The following is a 20,188-nucleotide window of genomic DNA, read 5'->3' on the forward strand; positions in this document are numbered from 1 at the left end:
GGTGACAAGGAGCTTCAGCACAGGGTCAAGCTGACAAGGCCATGTTGGTTTTAATCCTCATCTAATGTCTGCACAGCACCTTGTGCCAAGTCAATGAGCTCTGGTCTTTGCCTTTCAGTTTCTGGGTGTTGTTTCCCTCCTCCAGATGTTACTGAGATGCTGTTTCCATCTGGCAAGGAGTATTTTATGTGTGTATATCTCATAACAGAGCATGATGCATAGGTCTCCTAAATCAAAACAGGACACAGACACACGACACAGGTGTTTGCAGCTACACAGGTGCATTATTGCAGTGCAGTCAGATCTAATAAACCCTGCTGACGTGCAGGATTTGCAGGCTTACCTGTCTTTTCAGATGCAGGCATCTCTGCAGGGTCCTCTGGGCTGTGTCACCTTGTGTGATGCAGAAAACCCTGTGCCCTCTGGTTGCCACTCTGCCCAGTCCTTTGCAACTGAAAGAAAAGCTGTTGGGTACAGGAAAGGGAGAAGCAACTCATTTCCAGCATAACTACCATCACCTTCATTCAAAACAAATGCAGCATAGCACTGATTTTGCTCAAGCCACCACAAAAGCAAAGAGGGGAAATTGGAAGCAGTCCCCACCTTGAGGCCAGAGCAGAGAACTGGGGAGTGGAAAGACTATTCCCAATTCTATGTTACTTTGTCAAAGCACATAACTGTGCCTCAGTTTCCCTGTCCTGCAGAGGCTCCAGCACTCTTTGCTTGCCTCCAGCATCTTCTGCAAGGGTTTTTCAATTAACACTACTGAAACAGTTGGAGCTCCTCGTGAAGAAGATATGATAAAAGTGCATATTACCATGAAAAACAATTTACTAAAAATAACTCTCATGAAACATCTGTCAAATTGAGAAAGTTGAAGGGAAGTGCTGTTTTAGTGAAGGCGCCAGACTCTGTGCTCCAGTCTGCTCTGCACTTTTGCTTTTTCACTTATGCAAGCAGCAGCCCCAGAACTGTACTGTGAAAAAAACTCCACACATTACTGATCAGCAGCTTCAGCAGGACTTGTGCATGTTGAGAAACTCCAGCTGCTGTTGCAACAGTTTTGGCTGAGTTACTTGAGAAATGTGGCAAGAAGTATTCACCAAGATGTGTACAAATAAAACTTGTGCAGTCGCTCTGATAGCTCGGTCTTTGTTTGATGCAAACATTCATGTCAGCAATGAGCTCTCTTACAGCAGACTTCAAGAAAGTCCAGCAAAAAATGTTACAAAGATCAGTTTGTATAAAGGTTTTCTCTCTGTGGCTTCACTTTGTTAGATGGAAATCTTTTACTTTTCTCCCTTCTCTGAAAGTTTCAGGTATTTGATCAGGAAAAAGAAAAATGCCACATGAAGTTAGGGACCACCCTCCCAAAACAAATGGGAACAGCAAGCAGGAGATGGAGCAGATCAGAGCAGTGGTAGAAGCAGGTTAGACTGTAATCAGTAAATGTGCAGAAATCAAACCCTGTCACCACCGAAATCACCAAGAGAAAACAGGGAGATAAATTCACTGAGTAACACATTCATTCAGAGGGTTCCTCACTCTCTCAGTTCTGCTTCAGAGTATAGGTCGTGCCAAGACTATTGGAATGTCACAGTAAAGGGGATGAATGGACAATGTGAAGGTGTGTTCCGAAAAAGGCACTGCCCTGTCCACCAGGAGGTGTCTCCAGCCCCTGGTCATTACTGTTCTCCATCAGCAGGTGGATACATGTATCTTACTAATAAAGTTCCCCCCAGATGTATTCATCTGGATTTTACTGCAGGCTGTGTGCATGGGTAATGTTTTAGTAGCACTTGAAACCTCAAGCTTGAACAGCCTGAGTATTATAATACATATCATTCCATCCATATTTTTTTTAAGTAACAAGAAGGTATGAGTTGGTTTGAAACCAATCATTTCCAGTGCAAGGAAATATAGCTTTTTGTCTGAACCACTATTATTTTCACTTTGGGGAGAGGCGAAGCAGCTTTTTCCTAAGACAGCAGCAATACAAAAGTAAGACTTTGGTTCTGGTGAAGGAACATAAAATCAAGATATTAGATTGCAAGTCCATTTATCTTTTGTATAGATGCTTTTAGTCTCTTAGAATATATATCCTCCATTAGCAAATAATCTGTTGTGGCACAGTAGGGTGCTTTGGATGCTGTTCTGGATAGTCCTACTAATCACGTCCATTGTACAGGAGCTGGTCTAACAGCTCATTACCACCAAATTAAGGTAGTCCCATTGCCTGCCCCACCTCACCCCTCTGCCCCTACATACAAGCTCCATCCTCCTGCCTTGGTGGCTGCTGTGCTGCATGTTGGAATTTACAGACCAGAAAAGTGAATACATTCCAGTTGTGTTAGCAATCAGGTCAGCTCACAGAAAGGTCACGCCATCTCCAGCAGCACCCGACTGTGGTTGCACAACACATGGTCTGCAGGCTCTGAAGGGACAGGAGGAAATGAGAGTCAAATGTCCTCTTGGTGACAAGCTGTTAGATTGGCAAGGCTGCTTGCTGGCCAATGACATAAGATGCCTTAAAAGTGTACCAGACCTTTTGGATAGACTGGCACATCCTGAAGTAATTATTGTCTGGTCAACAACAAGTTGAACATGAGCCAGCAGTGTGCCCTGGCAGCCAAAAGGGCCAGCCATACCCTGGGGAGCATCAGGCACAGCACTGCCAGCTGGGCAAGGGAAGGGATTGTCCTGCTCTGCTCTGCTCTGTGCTGTGCGGCCTCACCTCCAGTACTGTGTGGAGGTTTGGGTGCCACAGTGTAAGAAAGACATAAAACTATTACAGAGTGTCCAAGGGAGGGCTACAAAGATGGTGAAGGGCCTAGACGGCAGGATGTATGAGGATGGCTGAGGCCCCTGGGTTTGTTCAGCCCAGAGCAGAGCAGGGTGAGGGGAGGCCTCATGGCGGCCTGCAGCTCCCTCACGAGGGGAGCGGAGGGGCAGGCGCTGAGCTCTGCTCTCTGGGGACAGCGACAGGACCCGAGGGAACGGCATGGAGCTGGGACAGGGGAGGGTCAGGCTGGGGGTTAGGGAAAGGTTCTGCACCCAGAGGGTGGTCGGGCACTGGGACAGGCTCCCCAGGGCAGTGGGCACAGCACTGAGCCTGATGCAGTTCAAGGAGCATTTGGACAACACTCAGACACACGGTCTGATTTTTGGGTGGTCCTGTGTGGAGCCAGGAGCTGAACTCCATGATCCTTGTGGTTCCCTTCCAACTCAGGATGTTCTATGACTATGTGATTACGTATTGCATAGAAGGTATTACCCAGCTGTGCTATCTCATTTGAGGCACTGTTTGGAGGAGCATTAGACCTCCACCCAGGTAGCTGCACAGACTGCTTCCAGCATTTGCACCTGCTTGCTTGAAAACTCCATTCACTGTAGTTAACTGCGATGCCAATGTGTGAATGAAACTAGGTCATGTTTCTGCAAAATCTAAATAAGGCATTATTAACACATCCATCAACTAGCAAGGTCGTGATACATTTTGCAAACTGTTCATTAATTCTGTACAAAAACAGTGACAGTTACAATGCCATTTCCACAGCTGGGGGTGAAGGATGTCTCATATGCAAACCTACAACGTATGTCTGGTTTGGGGATTTACCACCCTTTCCTTAAAATAAGTGAAGTGTAGATGAATGTTGGAGACAGTCACCTGAACTCTTCAAAACAAGTCGGTAATTATAGCTATTAATCCCATTTTAGATTAATTTTGTGAGTTGTGAAACACTTTTCAGCGTTATGAAATAGATTGTCTGATCCACTTGGGAGCTGATAAAACTCATCAGCAATAACTCTTTCTTTCTGAGACACATCATCCTGTCTCAGAAAGGTACATGAATCCAAGAACATTGCACCTGAAACCTCAGTGACTTTACCACAGCAGGGGCAGAGGGGATGCAGAATAAGGCATCAATTTTCTGCAGGTAGAAGGAAACTCAAAGTCCTTCATGGAGGGAAATCAGCCTGGTGGGGAGTGTGATCCTACCCTGCTGAAGCCAGCAAGAGCTTCTTCATTGACCTCAAGGAGAGCTGGATCTGGCCAGCATCAAATTCCACTGTAAGAAAGTGAGAGTTCAGCCACATTATAAAGACACCATTACATTTTCAGTGCAGGCAAGAGTTAATGTGCTCTATAATCACACCTTTACTTAATTTCCCTCAAGTTTCCTCAGCATCTGCTTTTAAGCATGCCCCACCTGAACACAACCATTCCATATTGGTACCACACAATTTAGTGCAGCTGATTCCTAAAAATACTTGGTGTCACCCCAACAATTTTAAACCTATATTCAAACTTCCATGATCACACAAGGAAAGGTGGGATATACAGAAGGAAATATTTACAGGCACTTTGGGGCTCACAGGTTATGGTTTCAGAGTTATACACATGCCTTCTTTCTGTTTAAAAAGAATGCATATAACAGCACTACAATATTATTACACATTGTAATTACACAGCCTAATTACATGATTATGTCTTTACACTAATTGCACAATTAAAAACCATTACAGAAATTATGTGAATGTTTTTGAATCAATTAAAATATGTTTAAACCCATCAAGGCACTTAAAAATATATATCAAGGGGGAGCAGGCAAATCTGCAAAATTCTTAGTATGGTACCCCATTGTATCCTACAAGAGAAATGCTGCTCCATATTTCTTGGCGCTGTTTTACTGTCAAATGAATGGGAAGGTAGAAAGTCAAAGGTAAATGTTGAAAAGAACCATTCTGGGCTCCATATACTGAAGCACAATTTTGTAACACTTTCTAGCATGGTTGCTCCATAGCAAAAGGTTCATAGGCAAGAGTTAGTGCCTGTGTCTTGAGATCCTGGAGAAGGTGTGTCACCTGGATGCTGATTGACTGGATTGAATCCACCGTTATCTTTTGGGGAGTTGATACAAATAGAAGAGTTGTGAAGGCATAAAAAGGGCAGGAAAATTACAGAACAGGACTATATCAAGAGATCCGGACAGAAATCAGACAGCCTGTAGGGCTTGGTGCCACCAGGGAAGATGGGGAAGATGGAGAGGAGGCTGGGCTGGGTGCTGGCAGCAGCTGTGTTGCAATCACATTTTCCAAGGGAAGATGCTGGAGGCCATCATCCAGCTTGTAGAGCACAGAGACATACATGTACATAGCTTTTCTTGGATACACAACATCTGGGTGCCCTGCAGCAAGGAGCACAGCTGCCACTTCGCACCACCAAGGAGGGTCTGCAGAAGACAGGAGGATGGCCATTCTGCTGTTAGCAAGAGGCACGGGAGCTGAGTTTCTCACACAGAAAATCCCATTTTCCAGAGAACATCTGGCAGCCTATTGATGGGAAATTGCGGAGAAATCATCTTTCTACTGAGCATGCTTTTGCTGTCTGGAAACAAAGGCTTAATTTTTCAGGGCTGTCAATGTAATATTTTTCTGTAAGCATTAAACTCAGCTGAGAAAATTCTAATCCCTAAGACATTTCCAGAGTGAGAGGGAACATGACTGGCTCATTTATTCCACACCTTGCCAAGCTGCAGTCTCATTATGATCACCAGCATAGACAATGCATAGGAAACAATAATTTATTGTTTTGGTCTTTATCTTGCTTTATTTCTGTTTAAGCACTGAGGGATATTAATGTACCCACAGGACTTGTGCATGGATTAACAGCAGATCAGTAGCCTAATTGATGCAGAGTTAGTTGTAGGCTCCCAGCCCGGCCAGCAGTCAATGAATGGGTATTTTTCTAGTGTGAGCCTGCTTTGGGGAATCCCACTCACAGACTTTACAGTTTGTCTTTACATGTGAAAGTGAGATTATTTAGGCTTTGATAAGCAATGTCTTCTACCTGCAGCATAACCATTAGAAGCTCAGCAGATGTGTTTCATGAGATGTATAACCCTTTCAAGCTCCTTTTTATCCTGAAGGCACAATAAAACCTTCACACAAGATAAAGATAGTGAGTATAACTTCCCTCATTTTGTTCAGTCTCATGTAAATTTGTTCTGTTTACAGTTCATTTTGCAGTTTCATTCTCCATTCACTCCATATGGTTATTCTGAAATATCTATATCAGTGTCTCCCCTTATATATCTCCTACTCCATTCTTTACTTTTACTTTCCTGAACAGCAGGGCTTCTCTGTTCAAGAAGCTGTTTCTTTTTCCTCTTCATTTCTCACAGTTCAATCATGTTCTCATAAACTTCAGAAGATATCCCTGTATTTTGCTGGCAGGGACTAAGGTGCATCCCCTGTAAGTTCAGGCAAGGCTCAGCCTCCAGTACCTGGCATGATATAGGTTGCTTTCCCTGTCTTTGGTATTTCCTAATGCAGCAAGCAGATCACAGTATCACAGTATCACAGATTTCTAGGTTGGAAGAGACCTCAAGATCATCGAGTCCAACCTCCGACCTAACACTAAGTACTCCACTAAACCATATCGCTAAGCTCTACATCTAAACGTCTTTTAAAGACCTCCAAGGATGGTGACTCCACCACCTCCCTGGGCAGCCCGTTCCAATGCTTAATAACCCTTTCAGTAAAGAAGTACTTCCTAACATCCAACCTAAAACTCCCCTGTCGCAACTTTCGCCCATTCCCCCTCGTCCTGTCACCAGGCACGTGGGAGAATAGACCAACCCCCACCTCGCTACAGCCTCCTTTAAGGTAACTGTAGAGAGCGATAAGGTCGCCCCTGAGCCTCCTCTTCTCCAGGCTGAACAAGCCCAGCTCCCTCAGCCGCTCCTCGTAAGCCTTGTTCTCCAGACCCCTCACCAGCTTGGTCGCCCTTCTCTGGACTCGCTCGAGCACGTCCATGTCCTTCTTGTAGTGAGGGGCCCAAAACTGAACACAGTACTCGAGATGCGGCCTCACCAGAGCCGAGTACAGGGGCACAATCACTTCCCTAGACCTGCTGGCCACACTGCTTCTTATACAGGCCAGGATGCTGTTGGCCTTCTTGGCCACCTGGGCACACTGCTGGCTCATATTCAGCCGACTATCAACCAGTACTCCCAGGTCCTTCTCTGCCAGGCAGCTTTCCAACCACTCATCTCCCAGCCTGTAGCTCTGCTTGGGGTTGTTGCAGCCCAGGTGCAGGACCCGGCACTTGGCCTTGTTGAACTTCATACAGTTGACCTCAGCCCATCGCTCCAGCCTATCCAGATCCTCCTGCAGAGCCTTCCTGCCCTCGAGCAGATCGACACACGCACTTAGCTTGGTGTCATCTGCAAACTTACTGAGGGTGCACTGGACGCCCTCATCCAGATCATCGATAAAGATATTAAAGAGGACCGGCCCCAGTACCGAGCCCTGGGGGACACCACTAGTGACCAGCCTTCAACCAGATTTGACTCCATTCACCACAACTCTCTGGGCCCGGCTATCCAGCCAGTTTCTAACCCAGTGAAGCGTACGCCAGTCCAAGCCCTGAGCAGCCAGTTTCTTGAGGAGAATGTTGTGGGGAACTGTGTCAAAAGCCTTACTGAGGTCAAGGTAAACCACATCCACAGCCTTTCCCTCATCCACCAAGCGCGTCACTTTGTCATAGAAGGAGATCAGGTTCGTCAAGCAGGACCTGCCTTTCATAAACCCATGCTGACTGGGCCTGATCGCCTGCTTGCCCTGCAAGTGCCGCGTGATGACCCTCAAGATAACCTGCTCCATGAGCTTTCCTGGCACTGAGGTCAAACTGACAGGCCTATAGTTCCCCGGGTCTGCCCTGCGGCCCTTCTTATAGATGGGCGTCACATTGACTAGCCGCCAGTCAACTGGGACCTCCCCCGATAGCCAGGACTGCCGATAAATGATGGAAAGCGGCTCGGCCAGCTCCTCCGCCAGTTCTTTCAGTACCCTCGGGTGCATCCCATCCGGCCCCATCGACTTGCGCACATCCAAGCTCCGTAGCAGGTCGCCAACCATTTCCTCATGGATAGTGAAGGCCACGTCCTGCTCCCCGTCCCCTTCCACCAGCTCAAGGCACTGGGTATCCAGAGAACAACCGGTATTGCCGCTAAAGACCGAGGCAAAGGCGGCATTAAGCACCTCAGCCTTTTCCTCATCCTTAGTAACTAGGTTTCCCCTCGCATCCAGTAAAGGATGGAGATTCTCCTTAGTCCTCCGTTTCACGTTGATATATTTGTAAAAGGATTTTTTGTTGTCTTTAACGGCAGTAGCCAGGTTGAGCTCCAGATGAGCTTTGGCCTTTCTAATTTTCTCCCTGCACAGCCTCGCTACATCCTTGTAGTCCTCCTCAGTGGCCCGCCCTTTTTTCCAAAGATTATAAACCCTCTTTTTTCTGTTAAGCACAAGCCGCAACTCTCTGTTGAGCCAGGCCGGTCTTCTTCCACGCCGGCTCGTCTTTGGGCACGTGGGGACGGACCGCTCCTGTGCCATCACGATTTCCTTCTTGAGGAGCGCCCAGCCTTCCTGGACTCCTCTGCCCTTCAGAACCGCCTCCCAAGGGACTCAGCCAACCAGCGTCCTGAGCAGCTCAAAGTCAGCCCTCCGGAAGTCCAATAAAGCAGTTTTACTGGTCCCCTTCCTGGCCTCGCCAAGAATAGAGAACTCTACCATTTCGTGGTCACTCTGCCCAAGACAGTTTCTGACCACCACATCTCCCACCAGTCCTTCTCTGTTTGTGAAGAGAAGGTCTAGCGGGGCACCACCCCTGGTAGGTTCACTGACCAGCTGCGTCAGGAAGCTATCTCCCACGCTCTCCAGAAACCTCCTAGACTGCTTTCTCTGTGCCGTGTTGTGTTTCCAGGATATGTCCGGGAAGTTGAAGTCCCCCATGAGGACAAGCGCCGACGATTTTGCAACTTCTGTCAGTTGCCTATAAAACTCCTCATCCATCTCCTCATCCTGGTTCGGCGGTCTATAACAGACCCCGACCAGGATGCTAGCCTTGCCGGCCTTCCCGCGGATCCTAACCCACAGGGATTCAACCTTATCATTCCCAGCCTGGAGTTCCACAACATCAAAAGATTCTCTAATGTAGAGAGCCACGCCACCACCCCCTCTGTGCTGCCTGTCCCTCCTGAAGAGCCAATAGCCAGGCATTGCAGCACTCCAGTCGTGGGAGCGGTTCCACCACGTCTCCGTGATGGCAACCAAGTCGTAGCCTGCCTGCTGCACGATGGCTTCCAGCTCCTCCTGTCTGTTACCCATGCTGCGTGCATTAGTGTAGATGCACTTCAGCTGGGCCATCGCCTTCCTCCCTGGCCCAGCCATTGTTTCCCCCGGCACAGCTCCAACAAGCCTTGTTTGAGCCCCGTCCCCCTTCTTACCTAGTTTAAAGCACTCTCTATGAGTCCCGCCAGCTCCTGGCCTAGGATCCGTTTTCCCCTTGGAGATAGGGACCCGTCTGGGGCCATCAGGCCGGGTGCCGAGTAAAGCTCCCCATGGTGAAAAAAACCAAAATTTCTGTGCTGGCACCAGCCTCTGAGCCACCTATTAACCACATGAGCTTTCCGTGTCCTCTCCGTGCCTCTCCCTTCCCCCATAGGGATGGACGAAAACACCACCTGCACTCCCGCTCCCTCCACCAATCGTCCCAGCCCCCTATAGTCCTGTTTGATAGCCTTGAGGCTTCTCTTTTCAACATCGTCACTGCCAGCCTGGACTATCAAAAGCGGGTAATAGTCAGAGGGGCGAACCAGGTTTGGAAGCTTCCTGGTAATGTCTCTGACCCTGGCCCCAGGGAGGCAGCAGACTTCCCTATGTGTGGGGTCAGGCCGACAAATAGGGCCCTCCGTTCCCCTGAGGAGGGAGTCACCCACAACAATCACCCTTCTTTCTTTCTTGGTGGAGGCAGTCCTGAGGCGTGGAGTCAACTTCCTCACCTCAGGCATCCTCCTGGGTAGGCTTCCTACCTCATCCTCACCCACCGGTCTCTCAAGCTCCAGGGCCTCAAACCTATTGTTCAAGGGCACCTGGGAAGGCGGCACCGGAAGGGGAGGGCATCTCCTGCGAGGTCGAGCAGGGACCTGTCTCCATTCCTCCTCAACTCGCAGGTCCCCTCCCTCTGCCCGATGGCGACAGGGCAGGGGGTCCACCCCCCTTTGGAGCGTCTCACCCTGGTCCCTCTCCCTCCGGTCCTGCAGGGAGTCGCTCCACCAGTCTATCTCCCGCTCGCACTCCCTGATATCCCTCAACCTCTGCACCTCCTCCTTGAGCTCCGCCACCATGCGGACCAGGTCGTCCACCTGCTCGCACCTCACGCAAGCAGTCTCCCTGCCTCCCGCCGATGGCAGCAAGAGGCTCAGACACTCCCCGCATCCAGAGACCTGAACTGCCGCATGTTTGGACGGGCAGTCGGTCTGGGTGTGTACTGACTTCCTAGAGAAAGCACCGTGCCTGGTGGAGACCATCACAGCCCAGCTGACGGGAGAGTGCCGTTGGAGGAGTTGTCCCTATGGGCGGGTGTGAGTACTCCGCCCTTCCTGCCCACGCTAACTGCCTCGCTAACTGCCGCGTCGCTCCCTGTTTGCCGGCCCTGTTCGCCGCGCACCTGGTCGCTCGCGCTCCCTAAGGGCTGCCTTTGAACGGCCGGGGGGAGGAGCTGTCGCTGACGCTGCTGGCTCCGCCTACGCCTCGTCAGCCTCCCTCACGAGGGCTGCCGGTGCCTGGCGGCTCCCTCACGTAGGCTCGATGCCCGAAAAATAGCCCTGCCTGTCCCGATCCCGCGCTCTGCTGCAGCACGCGTCTGCCCCGGAGCCGGTCACCTCGGCAAGTGATGGAGCAGATGATGGAGTTTATATGCTGGTTTCAAGCACATTGTACCAGGGAGCTTATGACAGCTGTATCTTTCTTGGTCAACACGTCACATGGCCAGCAGGGTCAACTCTGCTTCTTCTCCTGTCTGAGCTGAGCAGAAATATCGAGTTACCAAGATCTGAATTAGGGTTGGTGCCCAGTTCTTCAGCTCATCTGGGGGCTTCAAACCTCCATTTCCACCACAGTTCAGGGATGTTAGCATGTTCCACACAGAAGGGCCAGAGTAGCTAGCAACGGAGAACCAGCAGCACAGGCTAAACAAAAGGGTGCATAAATCCGTGCTGATTAATATTTGTGAATGATGCTTACATTGTTGCACCAACACTGCTGTAAGTCTTACTAAATAGAGGATGGGCCACAGGCTACCATCGTTTATCCATGACTACAAGCTGTGATCCCATTACCAGATAGCTGCAATGTAGGAATACCTTCATTTGGTTCTGTCTTGCATCCCTGGTATGTCTCTACTGCAATAGCATGGCCAATGGCAATACACCCTCTACCACAGTTCAAGTGGGATTCAGCTCCAAAGAAGCCACCAGTATGTAGATGTGTACATGTGTGAGGTACCTAAGCTCTCACATCATCAAGGGAGAGCTAGTCAGCACTTGGCAATGGAGAGGTGCACTTCAGGTGCCCGCATTGAAGTGTCCAGTGCCATCTGAGATTTCCAAGTGGATGTGAAATATCCACACAGCAGTTTGGGAATGACCTACCGTCTGGATATACCTATTTTCACCCACTGGCTTTTAAAGGACCCTAGAGGGTTAGCTTTGATCGGATTTCTGGTCTTTAAGCAATTAACGAACACTGCAACCTTCCTCCCAGTGTAAATGAAACTGAAGTACAAAAGCACATCCAGCTCTTCCATCAGAGAAGGACCAACTGAAATCTGCTGGAGTGCACTTTATCTACATCTAGTTTGGACTGTCTGGCTACATTAGTAGCAACTATATTAATAATAAACATGGGCATGGAAGGGGCTGAAGCACTGTCCCCAGTTGTACAGATGGTTAGTGTGCTGTTGGCTCATTCCCTGGTCCCGTTTTGACCCATTCTTGCTATCAGTTTCTAGGAGATGGTTTTGGAGGTGACAAGAGCCAGCGCCATTAGGTGTCAGCGAGATCATTTTGGGTGGAGAGGATCTTGAGGGAGGCAGGGCTGGGGGAGTCGAGGACAGATGGGTGCTGTTGTGTGCCGCTCACCCTCAGGACTAGAAAGCAGGACTTGTCTGGTTTTCATTCACTGGTACAGACAAAACCCTGCGTCCTAGCTTGAAGATCTGCTCTGGCAAGCTATGTAAATCCTTCCTACATTGCAGCACTCTGTGCTGCTGGGGTTTTCCTGTTGTTTCTGCTGTTTCATTCCCCGCTCCAGCATGCTCTGGTAAATCACCCTCCACAACCTCTCATGTAGCTCCTGCTCAGTCCCTCCCAGCAATGTGAACAGAAGATTCCCAGCCTGGCCCTACATCACCACAGTAAATACACACTGCCTATGGCCTAAAACCATCGCTCTTACTGGAACTTACCTTTCTTTACTTAAGGAACAAGACAACATAAACCTTAACCTGGTCTTTCTCTTGACCTTGGCAGTTTTCAGAGTTTTTTCCTTCTGCAGGGCTCCCAGGCCAGCCTTTTGGACAAGGGCAATGGGCATAGAAACCTGTAAATTAAGTATGTCTAGCAGGCTGGCCCAGATTTAGAAAAAAAAAACCAAACAAAAAAAAAAGGTGAAAAGAATTTGTAGTTACATCTGCCTCACTGAAATACAAAAACCTTTCATAAACATAATGACATGTGGAAACCAAGTTAAATTAGGCATCAAATACATCTGATAACATATGGTTACAAAGAAAATTGAAAAATGAAAGATCTCAAGTGGCAGTTTTTTCAAATGAGAGATGTGCCAATTAGTTTGGTAATCCCTGTTTGCTATGTGGCTTCTCTAGGGGACAGGAATGGTGGCAGGGGAGCTCACAGCACCTTGCAGGCATACCCTCACACAAAAAGAATTACAAGAGCCAATTTTTGAATACACAGAGCAGGACCCATCCTTAAATATCTGCCCCTGATGAGTCATCAGTGCTGGACCAGGAGGTCTCTCAGTTCAGATGCAGCACTGGCATTAACACCTGCCCTGTGGTTCTCTCAGGTCCTCCTCCAGCCTGGTCATCCATCAGTGTCAGTTCTGCTTTTCCCCCAAAATTAGATTAATCTGTCATTCTGAAAGTGATAACTCAAACTATTTTCATACAGTTACGCTGCAGAGAAAACATCTGAATAAATTCTTTCTCCACTGTCTTATTTTACACCTCTGTTCCATATGGATGTCAGTGACTACACCAGGCTAAGGCTGGACCAGGTCTGTCCAGGCCTTCTTTGGACTGCACAAAGTTCATTAAAACCGGGCTTTCACCCATTTTAGCTTCTGAGTGTCACAATACAATTTCTTCAATGGTTAGATTGTGCCATTTGCTAAATATTCCATTCTATTTAGCATCTAGACCAGAGAGCAAGCTGAACAGTTGTAACTTTAAGAGGTAAAGTGCCTCCCTGGCATCATGTCCATCAAATCCTGGAAAAATTGCCCCAGTGATACGTTTGACCTATTAACTAAGGACATTTAATACAACCCAAATTGATTTAACATGTGTGAGTAGGCAAATAATTTGAAAGGTTCTGTTACCAGAGTAATTTGTCGCTAAATTTTGTACAATCCTACTAGGTAACTAAATTTGGAAAATAAGTTCCTCAAACTACATTTCTGGCTCTTGGTTTCCTGTCATTGGTTTTGACAGGTTACCTCCAGCAAGGTTTTTAGCCGCTCCACTGCATGTGATGTGATTTCTCAGTATTTTTGTAGAAACCTCCAAATGGTTGAATGCTCCTAAGGAAATTTGGTACTTGAGCAAGCAGATCATTAAATCGCAAAGCACACATCAGCCCGGCTGGCTGACACAGAAGACAGACCACGGCTGACCTTTCTGTTTTCACTGCTTTTCATGGTTCAACAAGTGTGTCATATGCACAGACCATAGATAGTATTGCTTCTAAACACAACTGAAAATGCAGGGGAAGAAAATAATAATGATAATAAGTGGAGACATTTTTTCCCTGTTGGGACTCCTGCCAACCTTAATATGAGCAAATACATTTTTCCAGAAGAAACAAAAGAAAAAGTTTTATTTTCTCTTTCTAAATAAGCATAATATCAAGGGGGTGATGCTGTGTGGGCACAGAAAAATACAGTCAAGCTTTACTTTCTATTAGAAAAACAAATAATTTATGACTTGAGGAAGAAAGGGAGTTTTGCTAAGTTATAACCATTTTGAATATTATCAACTATTTAAGGTTAGGAATGCATTCTTTGCAGATAGAGTGATTATTTTTGATAGTGGAAAACAAGGACTGATTACAAATCAACTTTTCTTTTTTGGACAATTTTTTTTAATTTAGTTTTCAATATTTTTCTTGTTTTTAATCCACCTGCATTCAAAAGCTAACAGCAATCTAGAGAAATAGGGATCAAATTTAGAAACCTCAAGGTTATCTTAATGCCTATATTCTATTATTAATGTACATAATAATTTTGTTGTTTGTTTGTTGTTTTTTTTTCTAATCTGCTAGCATTCAGGAGAAATGCACTGGAATGTAAAAATCCTCCTCAAGTCACAAGCAAGAAACAACAAAATTTTCTTGACATTAATTTGGGAAGGAGAAACCATCTCTAAATAAACTTTTTGTAACCAAAGAGCCAATGCTCAGTTTGATCCCCTGTCATTCCTCAGACTGAAGTGATGCAAAAGTAGCCCCAAGTGTTCATAAGCCTGATACAGCACTTTGTATTCCAAGAAAAAAAGAAAACTCTATGCGCTTTCTCCAACTTAAAACTCTGAAAAAGCAGAAAATCATCTTTCTCGTTGAGGTCAAATTGGGTAGATCCCAATCCACAGTAAGTAAACTTAAGGCATTTGGGAGCTGGGGATTTAGAGATGGCCTCGAAGCCTGGTTCCCCATCAGTCTAAAATGAGCATCCTGGGTTCCAGCCTCGCCAAGAGGCTGCTTTGAAACTTCTTTGAGGGACCATGGACCTGCCAGTATCAGCCAACAGGGAGGGCAGGCCAAGGACCAGGCAGCGCTTGGTGAGGACCAAATCATGTCTACTCCCCTCTTACAAGTGGGAGACGTGTCAGGGCTGGAGGTCCAGGTGTATCAAGATGGGGAGGGGATGTATCATGACACTTGGCCTGACGGGGTCCCTGCCTGGTGGGGAGTGAGCCCCTCAGGCTGGAGAACCAAGCAGGTGGTGGTGGTGGCCACCCAGGCAGGTAGGCTCGCTGTGCCCCACGCCGGAGCTACGAGCAGGCTCCCAGTGATGGAAACCCTTCCACTGTGCAGTAAATGAGCTCGCCGTGCTGCAGCTGGTGTCCGCTCAAAGAAATAAACTGAAAGCAGTAACTTCACCGGGTCCTTGCTGCCTCTGCTGCTTGCAAATCTACGTTTTATGAAGCCTGATCATTTCAGTGGATGGCCTCTTGACCCTGGTGTCCATCTATCACACAGAGCAATGTATTTGCCAACAGGAGTATCCAGTTGGACTGTCAATCATTTAATAAGCTTTTCTTCTTACACAGAGTTTATTGATTTTCTCTTTTAGCAATAGCAAGAGACTATATTGTCAGAGTAGGTGTTCTGCAGCTCTTGCATGCTTTTCCACATGTAGCCTTTGTTTTATTCCCCTCCGTACGATTTCCATCATCCTTTATTGCCACAGATACACTTTCTGTCATCTCTATGCCCCAAAGCATCTCATTTTCTTTTCACTTTTACCTTGATTAATGTCTTCATAAGTTTTGCTTTCCCCTTCTTCACTGTGGAGTAGTTGTCCTAGAAGGCTCTTTGCTATGAAAACTTTTTTTTTTTTTTAATTGTCATTAATTTCCTCTTCTCTGTTTCTCTTTGGCAGTCCCAGGTATTTTATCCTGATTTTTCTATTGATTTCTTTATTTTACAGGTTAGCACGGTTTTGTTTAATTGTTGTTAAATCAGCTGATTAAATGTTCATCTCTACCAGCTAGAATGCTATGGTTTTAATTGCCCAGAAATGTACAGTTAGGGTATAATTTGCCCTTCATTTCTGATTGTTTAATTAGGACTATTATAGGAAAGTCAATGGATTATACCATGGCCAAACTGATATAGGCTCACTAGAGACTGCAATCAAGCCTTTCAATTTTCAGTCAAATAACTCATTCTCCATCCTTTTGAAAATGCCTCACAGAATCATTAGTCTTATTGTCTGTTAGCCTTCTCTACTTCCTTAAAAAAATAAATCAGGGAATATTTCTGAGCTTAACCACCAGTGAGTGGCATTGCTCAAGGAACAGCTTTCTCCTTTATAACTCAGCTACCTGTGGCCTTGCATCCCAGGAGCAGCTACTTTCTCTGGAAAGTAAGAGAAAAAAAATACATGAGGGGTCCTGGGGGAAGGAATGTGAGCTGGGGAGGAGAGGGGAATTTTGGATTTCTTGCAATATCATTACGAGACCAGACAATTACCTGCTGAGCATCCATGGGTGATCTGCAGATTACCAGCAGAGATTGCTGGGAACCACTCATGACCTGGAGGAAAGTTTATCTCCACGAGGGCTGAGATCCTGAAGGATCCCAGAAATGCATTTGGGGATAATGCGAGGCACTGCAATTTGAACTATAGGCCACATCCCTGTCTTCTCCAAGGGTTGTTCCAGCCACACACCATTGCACTGTTCAAATTTTCACTCTTCCTTCTATAGCAAGCGTATGGAGATTTTGACCATTTTTTTGAACTTTGAGTAAGGGAATCACCGTCACAAAAAAGTCTAGAGGAAACACGCTAGGATATTAGAATTCTCTTGTTTATTCCCACTATTCAGCTCTCACTAAAGAGATGCATTTTGTCAAAGAATATTATTAAAGCTTGAAACATCGTTCCATGATGCAATCACTTTCCTTTTGCAGAGCCAAGTGTGGGAGTTAATTTTTGCCAGCTTTTTGCCATAAGACTGACAACTTGAAAAAATAAGTAAATAAATAAATAAAATAACTACACCCAGTTTCACAGAAGGTGGGGATTCTTGTTTTGCTGCAGGTGGCGTCATACCCATCTTATTTTGAGCTTTTTAGCCCCATTGAGTTCAATCCTGTTGCAGATTGAAAACAGTGTGATTGTTTTAGAAACCATTTGCCAGATGCAAGGGCACGGCTGCAGCACAGCACGGCTGGTCTGGCTGCAAGCACTGGCTCATGGGAAGAGCAAGCACAGCTGAGCTCGCCACCTAAGTGAGGGTGAAGCTCTCTAATAGGCATGTGAAGGATGTTGTTGTTCCACTGGGGAAAGAAATAATTGTTTATGTCTGTGGAACGTGGTGAGATGGAGAGAGAGACGTGGGGGGAGGAAATGTATTTCAATTCAGAAAAAGTATTGAGTTTCAGATAGAAAAATGAACAAAGGGTTTTCTGTGCTGCTGTGCATTTTGGAAACGGGCCCGAGGCACGGCCAGCCAGACTTTTCCTGGGAAATCCTGGTGTGACCATCCTGCTGGAGGGGGAGGAGGAAAACAGGGGCCCCTTCTCCCCACACAGCCCCAGTTGGTGCACCAGCCCCTGCACAAGTCCGGATGGCTTGAACAGGGCTGCATGGCTTCGAGCTGGATTTTGTCACCACCCTTTAAATCTCACCCAGTTGTGCCCATCTTGGGGTGGGCTGAGGCTTAGCACATGTATATGCAAATTATCCCACTTTAAAAAGTATCATGCCATCTTCCTCAAGCACTGCAGACGCCTTCCCTTCCCTGAGCAGCTTGTTTCCAGCCCTCAGTATTAATGTGTTTTGCCTAATTTCCTCTTCAGATATATCTGGTTTCAGCTTTCAACCATTCATCCTTCCCCACTAGATTAAAGGGCTCTTTTCTCCCTGTGAAGATAGTTATTCACTGTAATCAAGACCTTTCAATCTTCTTTTTGATAAGCTAGACAAATTGTACTTTCTAAATCTCTCTCGCCGTTACGTGCCTTCTCCAGTCCTTGCCCCACTTTTGCAGTTCTCTGTGCCTTTCCCAGTTTTTCAGCATCCTTGGTGAAACATGGATACGACTGCACACAGCACGTGCACATCAGCCTCAGCAGTGCCAGAGAGGAAAGTCAGCTCCTGCCTCTGGCCAGCATCCCGTGTTTATCCACCCAAGGTCTCATTAGCCTTCTCAAATATAACAGGGCTTGAGGTTTCATCTTCTTATTATTTGGCCTCTAAATCCTTCCACGAAAAATAGCACCTAACAAGAGCAGCCATTATTTCTTCTTTCTTGGAGTTTAACTCTGTGTTTTACTGTTTTTAGGAACAGCAGACCCAGCTGGCCAAGCAACAGTGTCCTTCTCTTCACCATTTTATATGGCATCAATTCTTGTGTAAGCTCCAGATTTTATCAGCAAGATCTAATGTGGCATCTGACGATGACGAACAGTTTTAGGCCTAGGAATAACCTCTGCACCCCCTTACTAGTCACACCCCTATTTAATGATGGTGGCTTGTTGTCAAATTGTACTCAAAGAACACAGTTTTAAACAGTTCATAATCTTTGTTTTATATGTGCTTTATTAAACCTACTTAGTGGTAATGTTATACCCTGCAATATCAAGTCAAACACCTTTTAAAGTCTTTTTTAATTGCATAAGTCAAAAATTTTTATAAGTAAACTTGAAAGGTGGGGCAGTAGGAAAATATTTGTCTACATTGCAGGCTTCATTATTGTTGTGTTAGTTCAGCATCTGGAGGCAATCTCCAGCCATAATAGTAGCAAGCACTGCATGTGCTTATTTACCCTGGCATCCTACCTACCTCATTAGCAGTGCAATTAAAGAGCCATTTCAACAGGGAAACTCCTCCACATCAATTCACCAAGAAAGTTATGACAGTGCTAACACTGAGAAACAAATGTAATTTGTTAATAAGCATATTTCTGTGCAAGCATAGGCATTTGCTTGGTGGTGACTCCCTTATCCACATGCAGGGATGATCTACCTATAGGAGATTTTTATTTTGACATGGAAGGGATACTTGGCAATCTCTAAGGAGCGTTCACTCCTACCTGAAATTACAGACAGCACACTGCAAACCTGAAGATCCTCATGGCAAAAGGAGAAAGCTTTGGCTAGGAACAAGTGCGGCAGACAGGGAGGTCATCATAGAATCACAGGACAGCCCAGGTTGGTCAGAATCTCAGAAGATCATCAGGTCCAACCTTTAATGGGAAAAGGGATGTTAGGTGAGATTATCTTGCACCATGTCCAATCACTTCTTGAAAACCACCAGTGATGGGAACTCTACCATGTCCCTGGGGAGGTTGTTCCAGTCACTGATTGTTCTCACTGTAAAAATAAATAAATAAATAAATCTTATATCAAGACAAAACTTCTCCCAGTGCAGCTTGTACCCTCGTCTTCTCCATATGATCGTACATAGAATCATAGACTGGTTTGGGTTGGAAGGGTCATTAGGGATCACCTAGTTCCAACCCCCTGCCATGGGCAGGGACACCTCCCACCAGACCAGGTTGCCCAAAGCCCCATCCAGCCTGGCCTTGAACACCTCCAGGGATGGGGCAGCCACAGCTTCTCTGGGCAGCCTGTGCCAGGGCCTCACCACCCAGAAACCATTTCCCCTCACACTGCAAGCTGCCTATGAATACTTGGTCGGGCAGCGTAGATCCCTGAAAAGTGGGTGCTACAAAATCATGGCATGACACTAGGACCACCTTGTGAATCTAACCCTAAGAGGGCTCAAAGGTATGAACAGACTCAGAGCACTCTGGACCACTACAGTAGTGCAATGGCATGTTATGTCTACATTGACATTTAGTTATTAAGATCTTTATGACTGTTTTCACAATCGCAAATCAGAAAGGCTCCATCCAAATATCCTTTATTGAATATTTGAGTGCTACTGTGACAGTTTTCAGGAAAACTGATGAATTTTGTCTTCTCTCAGAGTCAGGAACTCCTTAGGCTATCATACAGATTCTCAAAAACTGCTGAACAGTTATGCTGAAACTTTAAAGAAGAAAAAAATGCAACCACAGGCAGGAAGAAGTCACAGAAAACTCCAACCTAGATGATTAACGTTGCGGGTATGTATAAGCAACTGCAAACAGGAGCGTGCAAAACGCTCAGCTAGGCGCAAGGCAAGCAGCACAGCACCTTGTAGAGCTGCCGTGGGGCAGAGGCTGGGAGGAGCAGTGTGGGGCTCCTCCTGTGCCCCACTGCTTCTTCCTGCTTCCCAGCTACAGGCCAACACCTCCTGATGATAAAGCACCTTTTAGGAGTCCCTCTGTTGAAAGCAGTGGTGCAGGCTGCAGCGCTAGCTGGCTTTC

The 20,188-nt window shown here is 46.5% G+C and overlaps 1 protein-coding gene and 1 long non-coding RNA gene across 14 annotated transcripts in view; one reads left to right on the top strand and one right to left on the bottom strand.

Annotated features, from left to right (window-relative positions):
- The window catches only part of LOC308187437, a 53,264-nt gene extending 47,415 nt beyond the window's left edge, over window positions 1-5,849 (bottom strand). For 2 of the 3 annotated variants that reach the window (XR_013944690.1, XR_013944691.1), the window contains exon 1: window positions 344-2,261. This is a non-coding gene — a long non-coding RNA (uncharacterized lncRNA). Of the gene's footprint in view, window positions 1-343; window positions 2,262-4,000 lie in introns of those variants that run through there. The other variant, XR_013944689.1, reaches the window with a different exon arrangement.
- The window catches only part of LHFPL3 (LHFPL tetraspan subfamily member 3), a 258,805-nt gene that overhangs the window by 193,330 nt on the left and 45,287 nt on the right, over window positions 1-20,188 (top strand). Inside the window, exons 3-5 of one of the 11 annotated variants that reach the window (XR_013944620.1) lie at window positions 18,158-18,227; window positions 18,920-19,025; window positions 19,807-19,890. The exons of 3 other annotated variants lie outside the window; for them this stretch is intronic. Coding sequence is in view for 6 of the 8 variants with exons in the window: in XM_080575379.1 (XP_080431505.1) it covers window positions 18,158-18,227; window positions 19,807-19,933 (197 nt within the window). In the remaining 2 variants the exon portion in view is untranslated. Of the gene's footprint in view, window positions 1-5,857; window positions 6,329-16,781; window positions 18,124-18,157; window positions 18,228-18,829; window positions 19,946-20,188 lie in introns of those variants that run through there. 7 more of the 11 variants (XR_013944621.1, XM_080575379.1, XM_080575380.1 and 4 more) reach the window with 7 other exon arrangements.

The sequence above is a fragment of the Anser brachyrhynchus genome (genome assembly GCF_964034855.1).
Source record: "Anser brachyrhynchus genome assembly, chromosome: 1".
Lineage (NCBI taxonomy): Eukaryota > Metazoa > Chordata > Aves > Anseriformes > Anatidae > Anser > Anser brachyrhynchus.